Source organism: Colias eurytheme, chromosome 27, assembly GCF_061535395.1.
Source record: "Colias eurytheme isolate Ceu_HAF_F1 chromosome 27, ilColEury1 Martin Lab GWU primary, whole genome shotgun sequence".
Classification (NCBI taxonomy): domain Eukaryota; kingdom Metazoa; phylum Arthropoda; class Insecta; order Lepidoptera; family Pieridae; genus Colias; species Colias eurytheme.
In genome coordinates, this window is record NC_143006.1 from 2,225,862 (window position 1) to 2,248,192 (window position 22,331).

The 22,331-nt window shown below is 33.9% G+C and overlaps 2 protein-coding genes across 2 annotated transcripts; both read left to right on the forward strand.

The window, feature by feature from the left end:
- Window positions 1–7,845: 7,845 nt before the first annotated feature.
- On the forward strand, window positions 7,846–11,852 carry LOC149896794 (uncharacterized). The gene is made up of 3 exons (XM_090117060.1): window positions 7,846–8,769; window positions 10,063–10,237; window positions 11,285–11,852. The coding sequence occupies exons 1-3, from the start codon at window positions 7,866–7,868 to the stop codon at window positions 11,850–11,852; spliced, it is 1,647 nt and encodes a 548-aa protein (XP_089973186.1). The 5' UTR covers window positions 7,846–7,865.
- A 1,284-nt stretch (window positions 11,853–13,136) lies between these two features.
- LOC149896795 (uncharacterized) lies at window positions 13,137–21,607 on the forward strand. The gene is made up of 7 exons (XM_090117239.1): window positions 13,137–13,152; window positions 14,371–14,481; window positions 16,322–16,534; window positions 16,828–18,149; window positions 18,627–18,705; window positions 19,153–19,229; window positions 21,519–21,607. The coding sequence occupies exons 1-7, from the start codon at window positions 13,147–13,149 to the stop codon at window positions 21,586–21,588; spliced, it is 1,878 nt and encodes a 625-aa protein (XP_089973365.1). The 5' UTR covers window positions 13,137–13,146; the 3' UTR covers window positions 21,589–21,607.
- Window positions 21,608–22,331: the final 724 nt, after the last annotated feature.

Sequence of the window (22,331 nt, forward strand, 5' to 3'; positions counted from 1 at the left end):
TAGCTCCATAAGCGAAGGGCCTAACTGTTACAGAATAAATCGCTTCGGCTCTATGGTTTGTTTTAGTTCCGAGTTCATTCAAAAGATGGCGTTGAAATATAATCACGCTAAGCGGCGACTCAAACTTTTTCGTGTAATTAATAAAGAAAGTGCTGATGAAAAGTTTAAATTTATTACGAGTCAGCCGTTGGGAATATTGTTCCCGGAAAAATTGATAATGTAATTGTATTTTCTTCCGGCTTTTATAATTTCCCTGGGCATTGAATATTGAGAGTTTTGTATTAATATTATCTTCGTCGCTGTGTTTATGTTTTATATCCAAATAGAACAAAAAAAGAGATTATCAATTACTTCAAAATTAAATCTTAAATCTAGTTTTAACCATAAGTCATAGATAATATACATAGGTACTTTACTAGTAGTTATATTAATTACTCAATCTTTAATTATAATGCTATAATAATGAAGTTTTGCAACCGACACCTTCACACAAGGCTTAATGATGAAAGAAGATAGTCCACATTCGTAAGCAAATCATATTTTCATTAGATAATCTTATAGTAAAACATACCGGTTATTAATATATCCAATCCTTTAATAAGTAGGTTTATTTACTATATTTATTTACCTAAATGAATAGGTATAACTTCATACACTTTTTTATATTACAATTTATTTTAATACACGTTTTATTAAGAGGTATAGGAATCAACTAAGTTTATACAAAATGTTTTTAAGATGTGATTATCTCTCGACCTCTATTGACCATGTTTTTATCGACATAAATAAACAATTATATGAAATTGTCATTTTCCAGACTTCTAAAATGATATTAAGATATAGTGTTATTTCCTTGAATTAATAATAACATTGTAAACAATAATATTTGTTTTGAACTAGCTGTGTAGTGCGGTTTCGACCGCGGACGCAAAAGCAAGTGTTTCTATAGCTTATGTGTTATTCTGATACCTACATAAGCTACATCGCTGGCTGCTTGTTCAAAATATAATTAAAATTTTAAGAAAATAAAGTTTACAATATTAAACATGTTTATTATTTTATTTATAAATCCTAGGATATATTAATAAACCATAATTATAGTTGAGCCAATTTAATAGGCAACATTTGACGTCTATCAATTTTATCTTCATAGGGTGGTAACCTGCTTAAAAACATCGATTAAAGCGATTTAATCGATACGGACTTTAAACATTTGTCAATCGAACTTGAAACACATATCAATAATTTAAGATGATTTTTATTCCCAAGTAATCAATGCATTCGATTCTAGATGTCAGATTTCGATTTTTAGAGTAACGTCTCTGGTATTTAAAAAGAAAAAAGGTTTATTGACACAAAATTGTAGCGACGTCAGTTCTTTAAATAAGAAAATGTTTATTATGTTTAGAATGGTTTATCAGTAAAATCAAATCCTAAAATTAGTTGCATCGGTCATTATTAAGTATTATAAATATGTAATCGTAATTGAAAAAAGTTAAGCAAATGTGCAGTTCTAACAAAACGAAATATCATGTTATTCTATGTCGTCGTTACTAGGTTACGTTGTTGAATTTTGTTGAACTGTCAAATGTTGCCTATTAAAATGGCTCTACTTTAATTATAAATACATAATCATAAATCCAAGTTCCAAAAATAATTTCAAAAATATTTTACACAAATACAAAACATATTCAAAATACATTTTCTCAATTTACATTGGTCATATATCTCATGATGGATGCAATACATTTTGGTTTTGACCTAGACGAGATAGGAATTATAATCGCGTGCGCTGACCTCGGAAAGTCGGCGTGATGTCATAGCTTGGGGTCAATTTAACCGACTTTGAAAATGTTTAATATGTAAGTAAGTATTGAAAGTATAAATTTATTTTGACGCAACATTAGCACATTTCTATACTTTGCATTAAATAAATAATGAAGATAGTAAACTTTATGAATTGTGATTTGGAATATAGGTATATTAAACAGTTAAATACCTACAGTCACGTGGGACACGGTGGGCACAAGATTTTAAATAAAATAAATCGTCAAAATTTGTTCATTTTATCGAATGTTGTGAAGTAACAAACACAAAAAAATACAGTCAAGTTACCTCCTCTTTCTTGAAGTCGGTTGAAAATATTCCTACACCAAAAAGAAAAGAAATCTAAATAAGTACTTAAGGCGTTACCCGGCAATTTCGACTATGTTCAACCTCTATAAAGTCTGGTACAACATAAAGCACAATACCGAAAAAAAAAAATAAAATAGGATGGTCTTTGATCTTTAATTGCTCGCGAGATTTTTTTCCAAAGTTAATAGATTTCTAGAAAAAAAATGTGCCGTGGTCATCGATTTTTCCGCAAATACTCTATAAACTTCGTAACCTGCTGACTTAATATCAGTTACACAACAGTCCCTGACGAGGATTTTTTGTTTCACTGATTAGTACCTATTTTTTTAAATACAAAATGCGAGGAAAAAAGAAGGTGCAGGGGGAGAGGTTTGAGATCCGTCAAGTATCCTCAAGGTTATTAGCGCATGTAAAAGCCTTAAGTACCTATATTAGGTGAAGCTAACTAATAAATTACCACATCAATTCATTTATCCAAAGACAAGATATCCATTATTCTTATTAAACTCGTGGTCACTGGATGGATATGTTTGGTCGATATCCAAACTCTTGATTTGGGTTTTGGCAAGCGTAACAATGCGTAGATACTTTTATCTAGATATGGCTGATTAAAGATAGTTTAAGAAGTAAGACATTGTAGGGGCTTGTTATGTGCGGGTGAAATAAAAGATGAATAACTACGCAAAGGTTATATTTCGTTAACTACATGTATATATTCGGTATGTAATTAATATTCGACCTAATGCGACCAACCCGCGTCCCGACAAGCCCTTAACTAACTGTGCATAACGCACAAACTGTTTATATACGAGTTACCGTGTGAACCTATGGTGGGAACTTTCTTAGTAGGTACTACACTTGAAATATTTCGGTAACTCGTAAATTGGCTTGTCGTCGCTACAACATTATATACCTACACATATTAGGTATATTACAAAAATATATATAACTAGCGGTCCGCCCCGGCTTCGCCCGTGGTACATATGAAAAATAGATGTTGGCCAATTCTCAGACTTACCCGATATGCACAGAAAATTTCATGAGAATCGGTCCACCCGTTTCGGAGGAGTATGCAGACTAACATTGTGACACAAGAATTTTATATATAAGAAGATATACAATTAGGTATATCTTCGTTGTACCTAGGTATGTCTTTTTTTATTTAAAAAAATAAATAAATAAAATAAAAAAGTATGTCTTTTTTATTAGATTACTAGCTGCTCCGCGCGGTTTCACCCCCGTGGCTCCACTCCTGTTGGTCCACTCCTATAGCCTTCCTCGATAAATGAGCTATCTAACACCGAAAGAATTTTTCAAATCGGACCAGTAGTTCCCGAGATTAGCGCGTTCAAACAAACAAAAAACAAACAAACAAACTCTTCAGCTTTTATTAGTATAGATTACTATTTACTTCTGCAACTATTCGAAGCTAAATAGAGTTTTAAATGAAAATTACGTTCAGAAATAAAATATGTACTTGTAAGAGATCTTAAACGTTTGTTCATTATGTAATTTGTTCCGATGTTTTGAACACTTTACAGGTACAGTTTAGTGAGCATTGTCACGACTCACGAGCAAGTAAGCTGTAATATGTCTTGATGTTGAGAGCAATTGTTTTTGTGTGATCTACCTCGCCCTATTAATTATTTGTTCTTATCACTATCAGATGCTATCAGTTAATAATGCCAACATTCAGAAAAATATTCAACTTACCTACCAACTTAATGCGAGTAGATAATAAATTGTTTGATTATTATTTTTATTTCATCTTATTGTTCTCGTCTCTTCAATATATCTTGCTTTACCTTATATTATACTAGCGTACCGCCCGCGGCTTCGCCCGCTTTGTCTAAATATACTAAAACCTTCACCTTGAATCACTCTATCTATTAAAAAAACCGCATCAAAATCCGTTGCGTAGTTTTAAAGATTTAAGCATACAAAGGGACATAGGGACAGAGAAAGCGACTTTGTTTTATACTATGTAAGATAAGAAAGATAAGACCACGATAAGACAGACTAATATTATACTGCAATATTTACAAAGGTATTAAATACTAGCTTTCCGCCTGCGGCTTCGCCCGCGTTTTCAAAAAAAAACCCGCATAGTTCCTGTTCCCGTGGGATTTCCGGGATAAAACCTAGCATATGTCACTCAGAAATGATGTAGCTTTCCAACAGTGAAAGAATTTTTCAAATCTGCCAAGTAGTTTCGGAGCCTATTCAATTCATACAAACAAACAAACAAAAAATCAAACCTTTCCTCTTTATAATATTTGTATAGATTGTAAACAATTGTTGTTTTCTTTCTAATGATGCTAATACACCATCCAGTTATTATATTATCTCGATTTTAATATTAAATTTCTGCCTTGACGTTTTTTATCACTAGCAACTGAGCGTAGATCTCGTCGTGTTATAAATGGAGGGAGATTTTTCACAAGCTTACATTATATTAAGGAGATGAATTACTGACTTGAAAAATAACTCAAGGGCTAAGATATTACTTAATAACTTAAACAGTAACTGGAGCAGATGCAGTGTGTTCTTTGATGTTTTCTTGTTTTTGGTTTTACGAGAATTAAATACGTGCGGAAATTGCGAGTTTCTAGCGTGATTTTCTGCCTAATAGTCGTGATGTATCAAAAACTAGAGCTTGGTAAGGGCCTAAATGGTGATTAAGATCCTGTAAAGTCATTTTGTATAATATAATTCTTAACTATTTATTAGCACTGACTTTGTATGCATACTTATTCAAACTGATGATTATATTATAAAGCGGCAATAAATTTTTTGGTTTGGATTAATTAGATATTAATTTGTACAATAATGCTTTTTTGTATAGGTTATGTTTCATCGAAGTTCCAGGCAAAGTCGAGGCATGCAACTAGTACTTAACACAATGAAAGGTTGTTGTGAAAAGCTAACATATTAGTAGATAGGTAAGTTACAAAAGACTGCGTCTCAGCGGATGCTGTTAAAATCTTGAAAGCATCAGACAATGCTTTTTATTTTACAATACGACGTGTGGATATACTCGTCGAGCTAGAGAAGGATATTTCACATTGTCATACCTCCGTAAGTATTTTATGAAGCGGAAAATTATCTCATTACCAAAAAATCAGGAAGGAAGCCACGGGTAAATTATAGTGAAAAGGAAAAACAACATGAATGTACACAATGCATATTATTAGTATGAATATTATGTTAACGGCATCTAAATTGAATGTAGAATTAGTCCATAATATTATACCTACTTAAAAGTACCTATCTTTGTATAGATAGCTAGAGATCCTTCAAATTGGATAATCCACAGTCAAAAGACATGTACACAGAAATCTTGAGAAAATAAGTGAATTTACACAGAGTAGCTGGCCCGCATAAGCTTTATAAGCATAATATTATTTATTTGTGTTTTCTTTTAGTTTATATGTACATGTAACATGCTACGAAAAAGTCATCTCACGATACATATTTCATTTCTTTATTCTATATTCCATTTCGCCAACTAAACGCTCATATTAAAAAAGGCACGCAATATTCATGTACAGCGTGAAGTTATTCGCACGTACGTCACACGATAAGATCGTGACGTCATCAAATGACGTCGTAAGAATATTCAGGCAGTAGGCAGTAAAGACTTGAGTAAAGATAATACGCTCTTTCTCTAACACTCGTCACGGAATTCCGTTGTTCCGAGTTAGTCGCCTGAAAAGGAAAGCCTATTACGATATTCTATGAAAGAAGACATATTTTGTGAGCGGCTTGGCGATGTTGGATATGTTTGTGAACGAGCTTTTATGGATTTGGTTATATTGAGATAAATGTTTTGTTTATAGAATGTGGGCTTTGTACTTACCTGTTTATTCTAAATTCCATAAAATGGTTATGAAAGTATAGACTATAGATGTAGGTAGGTACTCCATGAATCACATATGACCTCAGAGCAATGACACAAACAAAAATTCTACCATTTATTAATAGTCTGTCTGTATCCTATGAATATAGGTAAGGTGTTTAGTATTATCCCTCAGATATTAAATAAGGAAGTCAACTAGGTACTCGTGCAAGCTCCAACCTATAATAGGTACCTATAGCTTTCTGTTGGTGAATGTTTGAAATTTATTCACTACCATGAATAAAGAAAAAAGTTAAAAATATTAGTATGAATAAATATATCCTTTAATACTTCACAAACGCATTTAAAGCACAGAAAGATAAACATTTTGTTAAATGCTTTGCGAAATCGGATTTCTTCCTCGTCGGAAATACGATAGAGTTTTAAAAACATTTCAAGTTGTTTGCGCAACACTTATGTTTAACTTGCAAGTAAGTGCGAGTCACAAAGTTTTCCCTTAAATCACTTATAAACTATTGTGGTTACGGCGACTAATGTGGAAGAAAAATAAGTTATTATGTTATTATCCCATTTACTTGACAGATATAGTTTAGTGCTTGAATGGGTAGTTTTTCAAGAGATGCTGGTTAGAGAAGAACTTGTTTGATAGCTGTACAACACAATAAATATTTTTAAGCATTAAGATTTATTCGTAACTAGCTTTCCGCCCGCGGCTTCGCCCGTGTTTTCAAAGAAAAACCCGTTCCCGTAGGATTTCCGGGATAAAACCTATCCTACGTCCTTTCTCGGGTATCAAAATATCTCTATACCAAATTTCATGCAAATTGGTTCAGTAGTTAAGGCGTGATTGAGTAACAGACAGACAGACAGAGTTACTTTCGCATTTATAATATTAGTAAGGATTGTAGATTTCCTTAAAGAATCAGGGACAGTTTTTGAAACTTATAAGAGGAAGGTTCTCACTTCTCCCTTAGTTAAAATAACTAAATGTTGCTAAATCTATCAAAACACTGACTAATCTAGCATAGGTTATTTTGCCGGCACACTCATCCCTAAGCAAAAAAGTATAAAAAATATCCTGATAAATAATACTTAGGTGGTACGATATACCTTCAGAATATGCCTGAAATATCTAGTCACAAATCGTTCAAGCCGTAAAGAGTTTGTTTACGCATACGCACATTGTCGACGAAAATTTTATAAAAATATTCATGTAAGTAAGCCTTTTATTTTGTAAGTAAATAAGTAAGTAAGCAGTAAACCTACAATAACAATCACGTACACTTTCCAATAAACATCAACGTGTTTCAATTGCCTTTTTCAGTAGTGTAAAAGTAGTTTTCCTAACAAATTCCAACACAAAGTAATCAATAGTTCAATGTAAGAAGAGAGGTTTTATTCACAATCAACTGTTCAAATATAGTTCAAGTTTGGAAATCGTTCTATTGAAAACACGCCCAGAATTGGGGTTCACCCCTCATTGAATATTTGACTCGTAGACTTGAAGTCTAGTTAAAGTATGCCAATTTTCATATTTTTGAATGCTTTATGTGGTTGGAAATTATGTTTGAAAACGACTTTGAGCTTTACACTAGTGGATTGCTTCTGGTTGAACTGTAAAAAGTAGCTCAAGCTTTCTTCTGGTGAAAGAGTTTTTCAAATCGGTTCAGTACCGTTATTTTGTACGTATTCTTGTAGTCTATGTTATGTATGCAATGTCATAAAATATCATGTATGTGTAGGTAGGCAGAAATCTTTATTAAAAAACAGTTTGCATTGATCTAGCGTGTTTCATTGACGTCCCTTTCATATTTAACATTGGCGACGAGGAATTTTTAGCATCACGCGTTTAAACTATTCAGTAACAAAAATGCCTATCGGTCATATAGAACCCTATAATATTAACAGTAACAATTGGGACGCTTATGTTCGTCGTGTGAACCAATTTATAAGTTTAAATAGTATCGACGATTCTTTGAGAGTAGCCATGTTGGTTACCGTGGTCGGCGCCGAGTGTTACGAACTGATGTGTGATTTGTGTTCACCCGATACTCCCGAGTCGAAAGGTTACGACGATTTAATCAAGTTGGTGAAAGATCATCTCGAACCTGATCGCTCAGAAATAGCAGAAAGACACGTGTTCCGACAAAGAATTCAGCGTCAAGGGGAGAGCGTGCGAGAATATTTGCAAGCACTAAAACATCTCGCTAAAACTTGCAACTTCGGTTTATGTTTGGAGAATAATTTACGCGATCAGTTCGTTTCGGGTCTGTGCAATGAAGACATGAGATCAAGAATATTTGCGGAAAAGAGTATTAACTACAAGAGAGCGGTGGAGTTGGCTTTGGCTTTGGAGGCGGCGGAACGGCATGCGGCGACGGCGTGCGCTCCGGGCGCGCTGGCGGGCCGCTCCGCGCCGCTCGCGGACGACGGCTTGCATCGCATCGCAGGCGCGGGGCCGCGCGGCGCCGGCGCTGGGCCGAGCGGGGCCGCGCGCGCGCTCACCGGGCAGCGGATATGTGCGCGCTGTGGTAAATCGGGTCATGCAGAGGGCAAGTGTCGGTTTAAAAATTATAATTGTGATGTGTGCGGTCAAAGAGGTCATTTAAAAGCAGTGTGTAAAAAAAGTGAATCGATTTTAAACGGTAAGAGTAAATCTCAGTACTTTCTAAATGATTCTTCTTCGGACGAATGTAGTAATTTCTACAATATAGTAGTAAACTCTGACGGCGACGGGCCGTATTATGTTAATTTAAGGGTTAATAATGTTTCATGTAAGTTTGAAATCGATACTGGAAGTAAAATTTCTGTAATTTCAAAAATGTATTATGATGATAATTTTAGTCATATTCCGATTCAAAATAACTCGCTAATTTTAAAGTCGTATACTGGTGGTATTATTAAGACGATCGGTTATATTGTAGTAAATGTTTTTTGTGGAAAAATGATGGCCGAAAATGTTAAATTATATATAATCGAAAATGGTGGCCCCCCATTGATGGGCAGAATGTGGATAAAACATTTAAAATTAGGAATTAGCGAGTTATATAACATGTGTGGTAGCGAATCCGTTGCAGTTTCTTTACGTAATGAATTTCCTGAAGTATTTGCAGACGGGTTAGGAACGTTTAAATCAAAATTTAAATTGTATTTAAATGACAATACGCCTATATTTGTTAAATCGCGTCCATTACCTCTTGCGCTTCGTAAACCTGTCGAGCAAGAACTAGAAAAACTGCAACGGATGGGTGTCATTTATAAAGTTGAGAGATCAGACTATGGCACACCGATTGTACCTGTTGTTAAGCCGAACGGTACGATAAGATTGTGTGGCGATTATAAGGTAACTATAAATCCGTTGTTAAAGGATTTTCATTACCCACTCCCTCGTATCGAAGATTTGTTTGCTGTATTGGGTGGAGGTGAACAATATACTAAATTAGATTTATCAAATGCATTTCAACAATGTATTTTACATGAGGATTCACAACCGATGACGGCAATCACGACTCACATTGGGACTTTTGTTTATAAGCGTGTTCCATTCGGTATAAAATGTATACCTGAAAATTTTCAAAAAATTATGGAAGAAACATTAAGTGGGTTGCCTTCTACGGCTGTGTTTGCAGATGACATTTGTGTCACTGGTAAGGACAAATTAACGCATTTAAAAAATTTAAGGGCGGTCCTACAAAGATTGCAAGAAAACGGGTTAAGAATAAATTTTTCTAAATGTCGATTTTTTCAAGACAGTGTAACTTATTTAGGATATAAAATAAATAAATTCGGTCTACATACGGATAAGACGAAAATAGATGCAATTGTGGGAGCGCCCCGTCCTACTAATATAACGCAACTTAAAAGTTTTATGGGTCTAGTGAACTTTTATTCTAAATTTTGTATAAACATGAGCGATATACTTAAACCACTGTATGATTTATTAAAAAAGAATGTTACATGGGAATGGACGGATATGTGTGATAGGGCATTTGCAAAAATAAAAAAGGTGCTGAGTAGTTCTCCTGTGCTCGCGCATTACGATCCTAAGCGTGCGTTGATCCTTTCAGTGGATAGCAGCGCGTACGGGGTGGGCGCGGTGTTGACGCAGCGCGACGCGGCCGGCGCGGAGCGGCTGCTGTGCGCGGCGAGTCGTACGTTAAATTCGGCAGAGACTAATTATTCACAATTAGATAAAGAAGCTTTGGCGATCGTTTTTGGGGTCACGAAGCATCACCAATATTTGTACGGGAGGAAATTCACTCTGCGAAGCGATCACCGTCCCTTAAGCTATATTTTTGGAAAGAATAAAGGAATTCCGATGACCGCGGCTAGTCGTTTGCAACGTTACGCCGTTAAGCTGGCAGCCTATGATTTCGATATAGAATTTGTGTCATCAAAAAATAATTGTTTTGCTGATACTCTTTCGCGTCTTCCTCTTAAATTTATAGATTGCAATTTAAAAAGTGAAGAATGTAGTTATCTTAATTTTGCACAAGATAATTTTCCGATTAATTTTAAAGATATTAAAATTGAGACGGCTAAAGATTCTTTGCTAAGCAAGATTTATGGGTTTATACTATACGGTTGGCCACCTAAAAGCGAATTAAATAAAATAGAATTATGTTATTCTAATCGTAAAGAAAGTCTGCATATAGACCAAGGCTGCATCGTTTGGGGTTATAGAATTATCGTTCCTAGGTCTTTAAGAGAAATCGTTTTAAAAGAAATTCATGATGGACATCCGGGTATAATAAAAATGAAACAGATTGCTCGTAATTATGTGTGGTGGGATAACATAGATAGTGATATAGAATGCATGGCCCGTGAGTGTGCCGCTTGCCGCGAGACGCGGGCGGCGCCGCGTGCTGCGCCCGTGCACTCGTGGCCCTGGCCGAGCGAACCATGGTCGCGAGTACATATTGATTTTTTGGGTCCCTTTAATCATGATTACTACTTAATTTTGATTGACGCTCATTCAAAGTGGATAGAGGTAGAAAAGGTAAGCTCGACGTCCGCGCGTTTAGTGATAAATTGTTTAAGACAATGGTTTGCACGTTTCGGGTTACCTAAAAGAATAATAAGTGATAACGGGCCTCCATTTTCGTCATCGGAATTTGCAAACTATTTACAACGAAATGGAATTAAACATACGTTAATCGCACCTTATCATCCCTCTAGTAACGGAGCCGCTGAAAATGCGGTGCGTTCTATAAAATCAGTACTTAAAAAAGCACAGGTAGATAGAACTGATGCTAGCGTTGCGCTTACTCGGTTTTTATTTTCGTACAGAAATACGGAACAATGCACGACAGGAGTCGAACCTGCAGTGTCTTTGTTAGGGAGACGTTTACGTGGGCGTCTTGATTTGATGCGACCCGATACGGCTGAACGAGTGCGCGCCGCTCAGATAGTGGAAGAGCAACGTCGACCAACGCCTTTGCGAATCGCTAAAGAAGGTGATCGAATATTCATGCGAGATTATTCAAAGAATAATAGTAAGTGGGTCGACGGGATTATCACTGATAGCCTTAGTCCCGTATCATATAAAGTTCAAACGAGCGACGGGCGGAAGCACAAGCGGCATATCGATCAATTACTTACTAGAAAATCGCGTTTTTCGTTAAGTCAGGCCGTGTCGTCACCATCGGATAGTGAGAGTTATGAGAGGAAAGAGGGAGGAGGTAATAGTGTTGAGGATGAAGCGTGTAGTTTGGGCTCGCAAGGGCAGGAAAGTGTGGATGATGTGGAGGGTGACGGGGAGCGGCGGGACCTGGCCGCTTCACCGAAATCACCAGTGCATGAGCGTATACGTAGGAAAGCTGCATTGCGCTGTATACGAAAACTTAAACGGATGTAAACTATATATTGTAATATTATATTGTCAGTTACGTGTAATTGTGCTATTTTTAGTGTGGGGTGAATGTTTTTATACGTCATTACTATAAACAATATGACTAATAGAACACTTTTTATGTTATAACAGTATAAAATGTTGTTTTGCTAACTTTAAGTGTGAATCAGACTTATTGATTATATAGTTGTTTAATTAAGAAGGGAAAAGTGTTATGTATGCAATGTCATAAAATATCATGTATGTGTAGGTAGGCAGAAATCTTTATTAAAAAACAGTTTGCATTGATCTAGCGTGTTTCATTGACGTCCCTTTCATATTTAACAGTCTATTATATATATTATAATTTTAAATTAACTTTTTGATGACTTATAAGAATTTGAAAATAACCCTAAATGAATAAAATCATTAGGTATAGGTACATATCCTAAGTTTAGAATAACAAGCTGAATATTTTTACGTAGATGATAGATGTATTTTAAATGTTAGCAACCAGAAGTAATACCTATATATATTAAAGATGGCTATAAAAATACTATTAAACTTATGTTTCAGCATTACAATTAGCCAAACAGTGGAAGCCCTTAGAAGAGCCTATATTTTAAGGGCTTCGTCTATATATTATAACTAGTGGTCCCCCCGGCTTCGCCCGTGGTACCTACATGTTTAAACTATCCTATCTCTCAAGTTGGATCGAACTGCACATGGTGTGCGAATTTTATTATAATCGGTTAAGTGGTTTAGGAGTCCATTGAGGACAAACATTGTGATACGAGATTTATATATATTAAGAAGATTGGCAAATTAATGTTGTGCTTGAAACTAGCATGGACGTACTTAACTACGATTCAATCCAAAACTGTGCCAAAACAAAGTTAATTTTTTTTTCTATATTTTGATATCCTGTCATTACCCATAGGTACAGGCGAGGCCAGTTCGGTTACAAGGTGCTGATAATATGTTTTAAATATTTTTCCGTTAATTAAACCTTCAGCACCCTTTTCCTAACTATCCTTGTACTAAAAATACAAACTTTGTAACCCCGTGCACCTCGTACATTCGCATACAAAAGCCAAATTGTGAATCACAAATTTTGGACCAAACATTTCGCACTGTCAAATAGCATTTGCACTCGTAATGTGTGAGAATAAAGGCGAAATTAGAATGCAAATGATTTTTGGATCACGTTTCGTACAAATGTTTGTAGAGGTCGATTATGCGCGCGTGCCGCATGATAATTTTTTAACGTATGTCTATAAAAGCGGCGCGCGCGCAGGACTAGAGGCGAAAGTCATCGAAAATGAAGGTGATTACACGTTTTTATTGTTTTGTGGTGTTATCGTGATGTGTGTGATTGAATTTATGTGAATTAATTGACGTTATCCAAATCGAATCTGATTTAGTATTGAAAGCTTTATTTTTTATAAACATTTCTTTAATACTTAACTTCTATTATTAAAAATGTATAGTATTGTGTATTATTTAATAATTTATAGATAAAAAAATACCAACAATCGCGTACATAAAAAATACCATTATAATTGTGTATTTAAAAAATTTACAAAACAAAATGTATTTTCTACAGCATTGTACTTTATCAAATTAACAACTTTTGAAAATATGGCATTTTTCTTTTTTCTTTTTCACCAATCAATATCTATTCATTAAGCAAATATATTTTCTTAGAAGCAGTTAAACGGGTTCAATTAAGATTCTATAAAAAGTAATCTTTGAAACAATATACATATTTAATGAATTAATGACCGCATTTTAGATTATTGTGTGAAAAGTGAGTTTTTTAATAATTGTATAAGCAATATACCTAAATAAATACCAAAACCATATTTCAAGAATTTCAATTCAAGTTTAATTCATAAAATGATTGATTTAAAAACAATTGAACTTAAAAACAAATTTATGAAGAAAAATTATTCCGAATTGAATTGCTCTCTGAAGCCAGAAGCCTAAGGACAACAAAACATTATGCGGTAGTTCAGTGATATTTTATAGGTAAAATGTCCCGTAAAGATAAATTGAGAATAACGTCGGTTTCAAAAGTGTCTGGCAGTTATTGTAAAAGTTTGTTTTGTTTTATTACCTACAGCAGTAATTTATAACTGGGGAAGTACTAAAAATTACATTATTGTGGGTAGAAATTATGTAATTTATTAAGGTATTAATTACCTTTTTGTGATAAATTTTAAGGTAGTTTTTAATTTGTTCGTTAGACCATTATTGTTAGGTTCGTTTCAGTATAGGATATTACTTTCTTCAATTCTGTCAGAGTAATTACCTATATTTTTAACTTTGTAATATAAAATACCTTTAGATTATAGATTACAATAAAAATACTAAGATTCAATTTAACATCAGCTGCTCTAAATTAGATTTTTAATAAGAGACAGGCAAAAACCATTTAAATAGAATAATTAATCGTTGTTTGTAATATAAACATACTTAGGTATACATAATTACATCGAAAAAGAGAGCTTTTTCAGATTTTGGTTTTTTATATTTTTTTCAGATATTATTGGTCGTAGTATCCTTGGTGTTAAGTGGGGTGGTCTGTGAGGCCCCCGCCCCCTACCCTCCTAGTGGGTGGAGGCCCAGTGGACCCTCTTTTGAATTACCACAGGTATGTAAATTATCCTCTTTTAGTATACACTAGCTGTGTCCCGCGGTTTCACCCACATTGCTACGCTTCTGTAGGTCTTAGTCTGATGATATATGATGATATATAGCCTATAGCCTTCCCCGATAAATATGCTATCTAACACCGGAATAATTTTTCAAATCCTACCAGTAGTTCCTGAGATTAGCGCGTTCAAACAAACAAACTCTTCAGTTTTATAACATTAGTATAGATTATATTTTTTAAAATTATTGATTGATTATACTTTCGAAAATCTAAGTTTTATCCTTAGTAATAAGTACTAATAAGTAAACTATAGGTACATAATGTAATGTAAGTAATTGAAGTTATAACAAGTTATAATTTTTGTGACCAAATTCTTCCAAGCTTGATAATATATTTGATACATCGATCCTTATTATACAGGAGCGGTTAGTGTTGGTTGGTTTGTCGATTCTATACTCCGCAATGGAGCAACAGAACAGTGATAGAGACAATTTTTAAACCTGCAGAATATGTGTCGATTTGTGAAATAAACAAATTCAATTCACGAAATAAGCAAATTTGAATTCGAATGAATTCAAATTCAAAATATAATACGTTTAATAAATAGGTACTACCTACTCTATATTTTCTTTGATGATTGAAAATTTCACTGCTCTCAATTTCAGTAAGACTTTGTGACTTTGACCTTTAAAAAGTATTAAATGTTATTCCCTGAGGAATTTGTGATTTGGAACATAATTCAGGCAAATACGTTCGTTAATTAATTTTTACCGCATGCTCTTAAAAAAGTTTTTAACCGCACTTCTCAAGCCTCGTATTCGCGAAGACTAACAAATTTTGTTCAGGAAATTGTGAAAATGGTTTCTTTGCTTTATGTGTATGCATAAATGTATAAAACTTTAAATTATGTGGATATGTTAAAAATTAGCGTGAAATAAAGATTAAACTCAAATTAAAACTCAACACACATAATATTGACAGCATCATACACATTGTATTTGTATGTGTATGAAAAAAAAATATTTTTATTATATTTAGTATAAAAATTTGAGCTCAATCGACGCATGATTTTCAGTTTTTCACGCGCATAACAGCTAACCGTTTCAACATAGCTTTTTTATAAACTAGCGGCTCGCTTCGGCTTCGCCCGTTGTATGGCCCATAGAGGGATCACGTATATCCAACGATGAAAAAAAACTTGAAATTGGTTAAATAGTTCCTGAGATAAGCGCCTTCAAACAAACTAAATTATTAGTATAGTAGTATAGATTTCCGTGTTAAGAAGCTTTTAACAATAAGACGCGAATATTATGTATAATTTAACAACTAATAAATATTCAAATACAGTTAGGGAGATAGAAGCAGTATTACCGCGTTGAATATGTAGGTATGCTAACGTTCTGTGCAAGTCTAGTCTCTACAAGCACTATCAGTGGATTTAACTACATATAATATAATAAGTGTATTTAAATATAATGTTATTATAGGCTGTGGTACCTTGTTCTAGATTGGTTGGTTCAATTCGTGGTAGTAGTTTTTAACTTTCAGTATCGATTTAAAATAATAGTATTTCGTAAAGTTTTCAGCTTATAGACGTTACGTACTTCCGATTCTCTTAAAATTTTACACCATTAAATATTTATTACCCAGAAAAAAACCTGTATTTAAATAAGAAAATCGATTGTTATACCTACTACCTAGTTAGTTTTGCCACAAATAAAAATATTAAAAAGTCGAACATAGTGAAATCAAAATTAATTAAAATAATGAAATCATCATTACCTATAGTGTCGATGTTATCATCCAATAAGTTTGTCTCATATTACAATTTTTATAGCGACCAATCAAACAAGAATACCTGCCAGTTGACCCGCGCAGACCAGCAAAGAATCCCAACTTCGATGACGGAGTAGATGTCTCAGTCCAAGGCTTGCCTACACAGGAGCAACAACAATTATTCCAGTTGTCACCCATCAATGGACAGCAATACACCGGCCCTAGCATAAACTCCGACATTAAAAACCTAGAACCCAGCTTTCAACAGATTCAAGTAAGAATAATACACTTATACGCTTTACTCTGTTACACAAATATTCCCGAGCTAGTGAATTTCTAGTGCAATTAAAACTTTATGTGTTTAATTTTACACATTAGGCACTGTTTTCATTTAGTTGAACTGCAAACTTGCTATTCGAATTTGTTTTGCTCGCACTAAAATTATTTAACTGGTAACAATAGTCTGCAGCAAAGTTTAGCTATAATATTGTTGAAACAAAAAGTTTAGCAAATGAATTTTACAGTGTAATATGAATGTCAGAAACATAAAATTATATTCACTTTCAGTATCAGCAACAATTGCAGAAAGCGCAACAGTTTGCGAGACAAAGGGAATTCGATGCCAGAGTAAAGACACCATCAAACGGTCTTCCAAACCAACAATCTCCAAGACAATTCGCTGCAGAACCTACTACAACATCAGAAAGGCCAAATTTCAAAAGCAACGCAGAGCCTACAACCGAATCATTTGAATTGAACGAAGGAGAACAAGTAGACAATCCAAAAGATAAGAAAGAAAAAGTATCTGTAGAAGTAACAAAACAGAACGTACAGGAATATCCCCCAGAACTATTCTTAAGTCCGTTAACACAATTAAACGTGCAACCCCAATATGTTTCTTTGCAACAATTTGGTCAATTGAGAGCTCCTCTTTACTACCAACCAATTCAGGCTGCGCCAGAAAGCCAAGGATTTGACGGTCGAGCGCATTTAGCTGCTCTTCCTTCAGTACTAGCACAAAGACAATTGCTCGAACAGCAAGCTGTACAAAATCCTTCCTTTTCACAAAGTCCAATCATCGTTCAGCAAGATCCCGCTTTAGTGCAAGAGCCAGTGAACCAATATCAGCCTATTGTTAGTCAATACCAACCCCAAGTGCAATCTTACCCACAGTTTCCTGCACAGCCTGTTGTGTTACAACCACAGGGAGTGAATCAGATTCAACCGAACCAATTTGTTCAACCAGGTCAATATCAACCACAATTCCAAGCAAACCCACAGGTGCCTCAACAAGAAGCAGATGCGGAAACAATTCAAACTGACCAGCCACAAACACAAGTGCAGGCGTATCCTCAATATCAGCCCGCTCTGCAACCGGTGAATCAAGTACAACCCAACTTCATCCAACCCAACCAATTTGTACAAGGTCAATACGCTTCACCTAATGTGTATGCTCAGCCAGATCCTTTCGCACAAAATGCTTACGTTCAACCTCAGCAAAATGCATTTGTTCAACCGCAACAAAATGCATTTGTTCAACCGCAACAAAACGCTTTTGTTCAACAACAAAACGCCTTTCCTCAAGCGCAATTCGGGGCTCAACAATTTGTGCCCGCACAGGCGAACCAACCAGAACAAGACGCTGAGAACATTCCAGCTCAACAACCGCAAATAGTGTACCAAAACTATCAGCCACAGGCTTATCAGCCGCAGGTTTATCAGAACCAAGATCCGCAAGCAAATGGTGTGCAATACTTCTTCCAGTCTCCAAACCAAGGACAGGTTGCGTTACAATCTGGACTCAATGATCAACAGGACAATGGTTTAGAAAACGAAGAAGATGATGAAGGAACGAAAGCAACAGCTGTAGCCACGGCTTTTGGAGCAAGGTCAGTATAATATATTCGTATTGGTTTGCGGCTTGAATATTTAATGGTTATTGTGTCATATTAGCATTGTCAATACGTGATAGTTTTATGATTGTTGGCTAATTTGTTTCATGGCTTTTTCAACTATGCGTTTTAGGTATTATTTGTAGCTTGTGCACGCGGTTTTGTTCGCGTAGAATGTACATAATGCAAATTATTGTATAGGTTTTTTAATTCATATACCAATAAGGGTAACGTAGATCAAAATATTTCGATGTAAAAGTACCTACACTGTTTGAAATTTAAATAGTAAATAAATGAATTAAAATCTATTTGCAATAAACAAAACTTTCATTCTTTTGTATAATATAAATATAAATATTTTTATAATAAGTTATTATTTATTTCGAAGTCACTGCTATGTAACTGATCATATTGTTTTCCACTTAACTATGAGTTATATTCATTTTCTTTGCTTTAACTTTGTATATATTTCAGAACTCAACCACGAGTATTTGCCGGCTACGGTGCTCCCGTTCCCAACTACCAAACTACCACCGAGGCTGCTCAAGAAGAGGTTAGTACAAATAACGAATCTATTTCTTTTTAAAAAAAGATAAATAACGACTCTACATCATGATTATTTTTTAAATTATACCTATATATAAAATCTTATCTATTGAAAATATACCTATGTCTTGTTGCACTTATATTAATTAATTTAGTTTAAATGCATGGAAGTTAGATAAATACATGTAAATAAGTTATTTTAAACATTTGGATTTTATTATTTTTGAGAATCGTTATGTGATTGTTAAAGAAGGCAGTTGCAATTTTGAAATTTATCTAATAAAGCTTCTTTAAAACTGCTTTTATAAGTTTAAATTTCCAAATAGAATATACAGTTATTTCTAAACATGTTCAACAACAGCATAGCTTTTAAAATCTATACTCTTTAATGTTTTTAGTAAAATGTACTTGAAGTATTTGCGATAAACATCTGCTTACGTCACTGTATTTGCAGAATGCAACTGAAGACGGGCCAGCAATCGCGCAGGCGACCGCAGTAGCGACTGGCAAAAGGAAGAGCGCTAAGTTGAGGTAAAGTTAACTCTATAATTAGGGAATTAAGGTTCAATTTTGTTTGACGTTGTATGTCGGTTAGGTCGTTTTTATAGTTGGTAATAGGGGTGTGTTATGTAGCTTAGATTTTGAGACAAAGTGTTATTTTGGACATATTTTTAATCTTAAACATGGCAAATTTGGATTAGAATTAAAATACTTGATGAGATTTACAATATAATATGATATAATTGATGAAATTTTGATTATTATTAATTATTTGGGACCCCAAATAAGTAGTCAGTGTGACTGCATAATATTTCTTCCATTTTCATGGTTTTACTAAATAAATGGACAATTTGTCCGTTTGTATGTTTGTACACGCATCAGGCAAAAACTACTGCATTGAGTACAGCAGTTGTAAGAGCAATGTGTATAGTGAATACCTACTATCTAAAAATACAAGCCATTTTGCACATAATAGTACCTACGACGTCGAATTTTCGTAAAGTAAATATTTATGCTGTAGAAACATAAATCCTTGTATATCCAATATATAAAGATTAATGTTACCATTGCCATAATATACAACCCTTTTTATAACGGAGACTATAAAACTAATAAATTCAGAAAGTGATAACTCTATTACGTAGTTGGTTTAGCTTTTTCCAAAATATCGGAAATACGGAAACAGTACTTTAAAATTCTGAAAATAGTTTAGTAAAGACAAGCATTAAATAATAGACTACAGGCCCATGTTGAAAAAATGATGGGTCATTTGAATCACCAGGTGACCTATCTAGAACGATAATATCTTATATATAAAAATGAATCGCAAAATGTGTTGGTAAGCGCATAACTCGAGAACGGCTGAACCGATTTCGATAATTCTTTTTTTATTATATTCCTTGAAGTACGAGGATGGTTTTTATGTAGAGAAAACGTAAATATGTACCACGGGCGAAGCCGGGGCGGACCGCTAGTAAGAGCATAAAATTATAAGATTCAGCACTATGCCGTCACTTGTAAGCTGTCCAACTGAGTGCAGATGAGAATTCGAAAGTACAGGTAGAGATTTTTTCCCCTTGTCTCCATGATTTTTGTACGGCGTTGCGGAATAATGGATTAAAAGCAGTATTGAAATAGTATGACACAGATGCCGTACTGCCGTGTTAATTGATAGTTGACTAATTTTTTTTAAGTTTTGTCATATCTACCGTACAATACACCCTGTACATGCTTTTTACTGTACCAATCTTTCCTTTTAGTTTGCCGTACTTGTAAACATCCTGTATAAGCCCTAACATAAAACAAATTCTAATTTAATTCTAGAAACATTCCTAATTACATTAAACGAACAACTTTTCATAACCGGAGTTTATTCTGTATCGTAAACTGCGTTTAGCTTTTATAAAATTCATTTTCCCTTACCAGGGTACAATTTATACTTCCTAACTATGTAAAATGTCTGGTTTTAGTTGGCAACCCGCATCCTTGGCACACTCTAAATCTGAAAATAAGCTGTTTCTTTATTTTTTTACATTTTATTCGACTCTTTCATTTGTAAACGTTTTGCGGGAACGTTTTTGAAGCTTAGAAATGGTTAAATGAGTGGTTTAGGTAGTTAAATGCTTAATACTTTTTAACTATTTAGTTAGTTATAATTACGTAAATGTTTTCTGTAGATCTCTAGCTTTTCTGTAGAATTTTCGCGTTGCAATTTATCTCGCGGAAATGTTCACGTATCATATCATATCATGTAATTATCATGTATGTAAATAAAGCCTTTGTTAATCTGATTACGCAGCTTTTTTTAAAGTGAAACTTTTATTACATCGTCTCAAACTTTTTGGTCTGTGTAGCGCTTGTCGCGTGTATCGCGGCTGCCGAGTAGGTATACCTACGACCGTCACGCGACATGCGCTACACAAAGCAGTGTTCGGAACCGTTCGAACAGTTTCACTTTTACCGTGGTTTCATAAAACCACACAACATTTTTTTGTTTTTTTAATGGTTTCAGAATTTTACGAGTAAATTCGTTAAAAATTGATACTTTACCTTGTTCTTTTCATTACCGTTTATACCCCAAATGATAGAGACAAATATTACATTTAAGATTAGATAAATATTTTATGAACATTTACATAACTAGCCATCTGTCATATCTATACTGAATTTATGCCTTTGGGGAAATCAAACCCAACATGTTTCTTATATTGCCAAGTCCTTCTACCATTATACCATAGAGCCACATATTATTAGACATGCAAATATAACAGACCAATAATTAATTAAATATTGAAATAATTAATCTATTTTTGTTTTCAGGAGCCGTCGCGTTCGCCCCGTCTTCACTTTAGACAAAACCGGACATCTTGTATTAGCTGAAAACCAGTAAAAACCTAGATTTTGCCAACATAAATACATTTTCCAAAAATTTAAACAAATTAATTTATGAATAATGGATTCAATAATGTATTGAATATTATGTCATTCTATTATTTATTTATCGATAACTACTATTTAATATTCCATTATTTTTTTAAATCTCATCTCTCTCAATCAAGACAAGCTAAATCTGCCCTGTTCAATTATTTTGAAAAATTTCAATAGTAGGCCAGTATTTTATATATTTTAAGTATTTCTAACAGGAAATTCAAACGTAATTTAAATAACCGATAGTTATTTATGTATTTTTATACTTTAATTCTTTATCTAATACTCATTCAGACTATTAATTCTACACACCTCAAAGGTAAGGGCTACAATCTACGCAATTTTTCTATTTAATTATATTTTATTGAAAGGCTTCATAAGCAATAATTAACACATTTAACTGACATTTTTTTTATACTAAAATATGTGTAAAAATATGTATATTTATTATTAAGCATGTATTATTATTTATTTATTATATTATGTATTTATTTATATATCCACTTTGAGACATTTACATAAATTTGTATGTACTTTTATGTATCTATTAATAGGTATCTATATTTTTCAATATTTATTCGACATGTACACTAATATCAATATACATAGTCATATACCTTTGCATTTAAGTATTGTTTTCCTATATTTTACAAACATTTTCTTCTTTATTATATTTATAAATCAATATGGTTGTATTGTACAGAA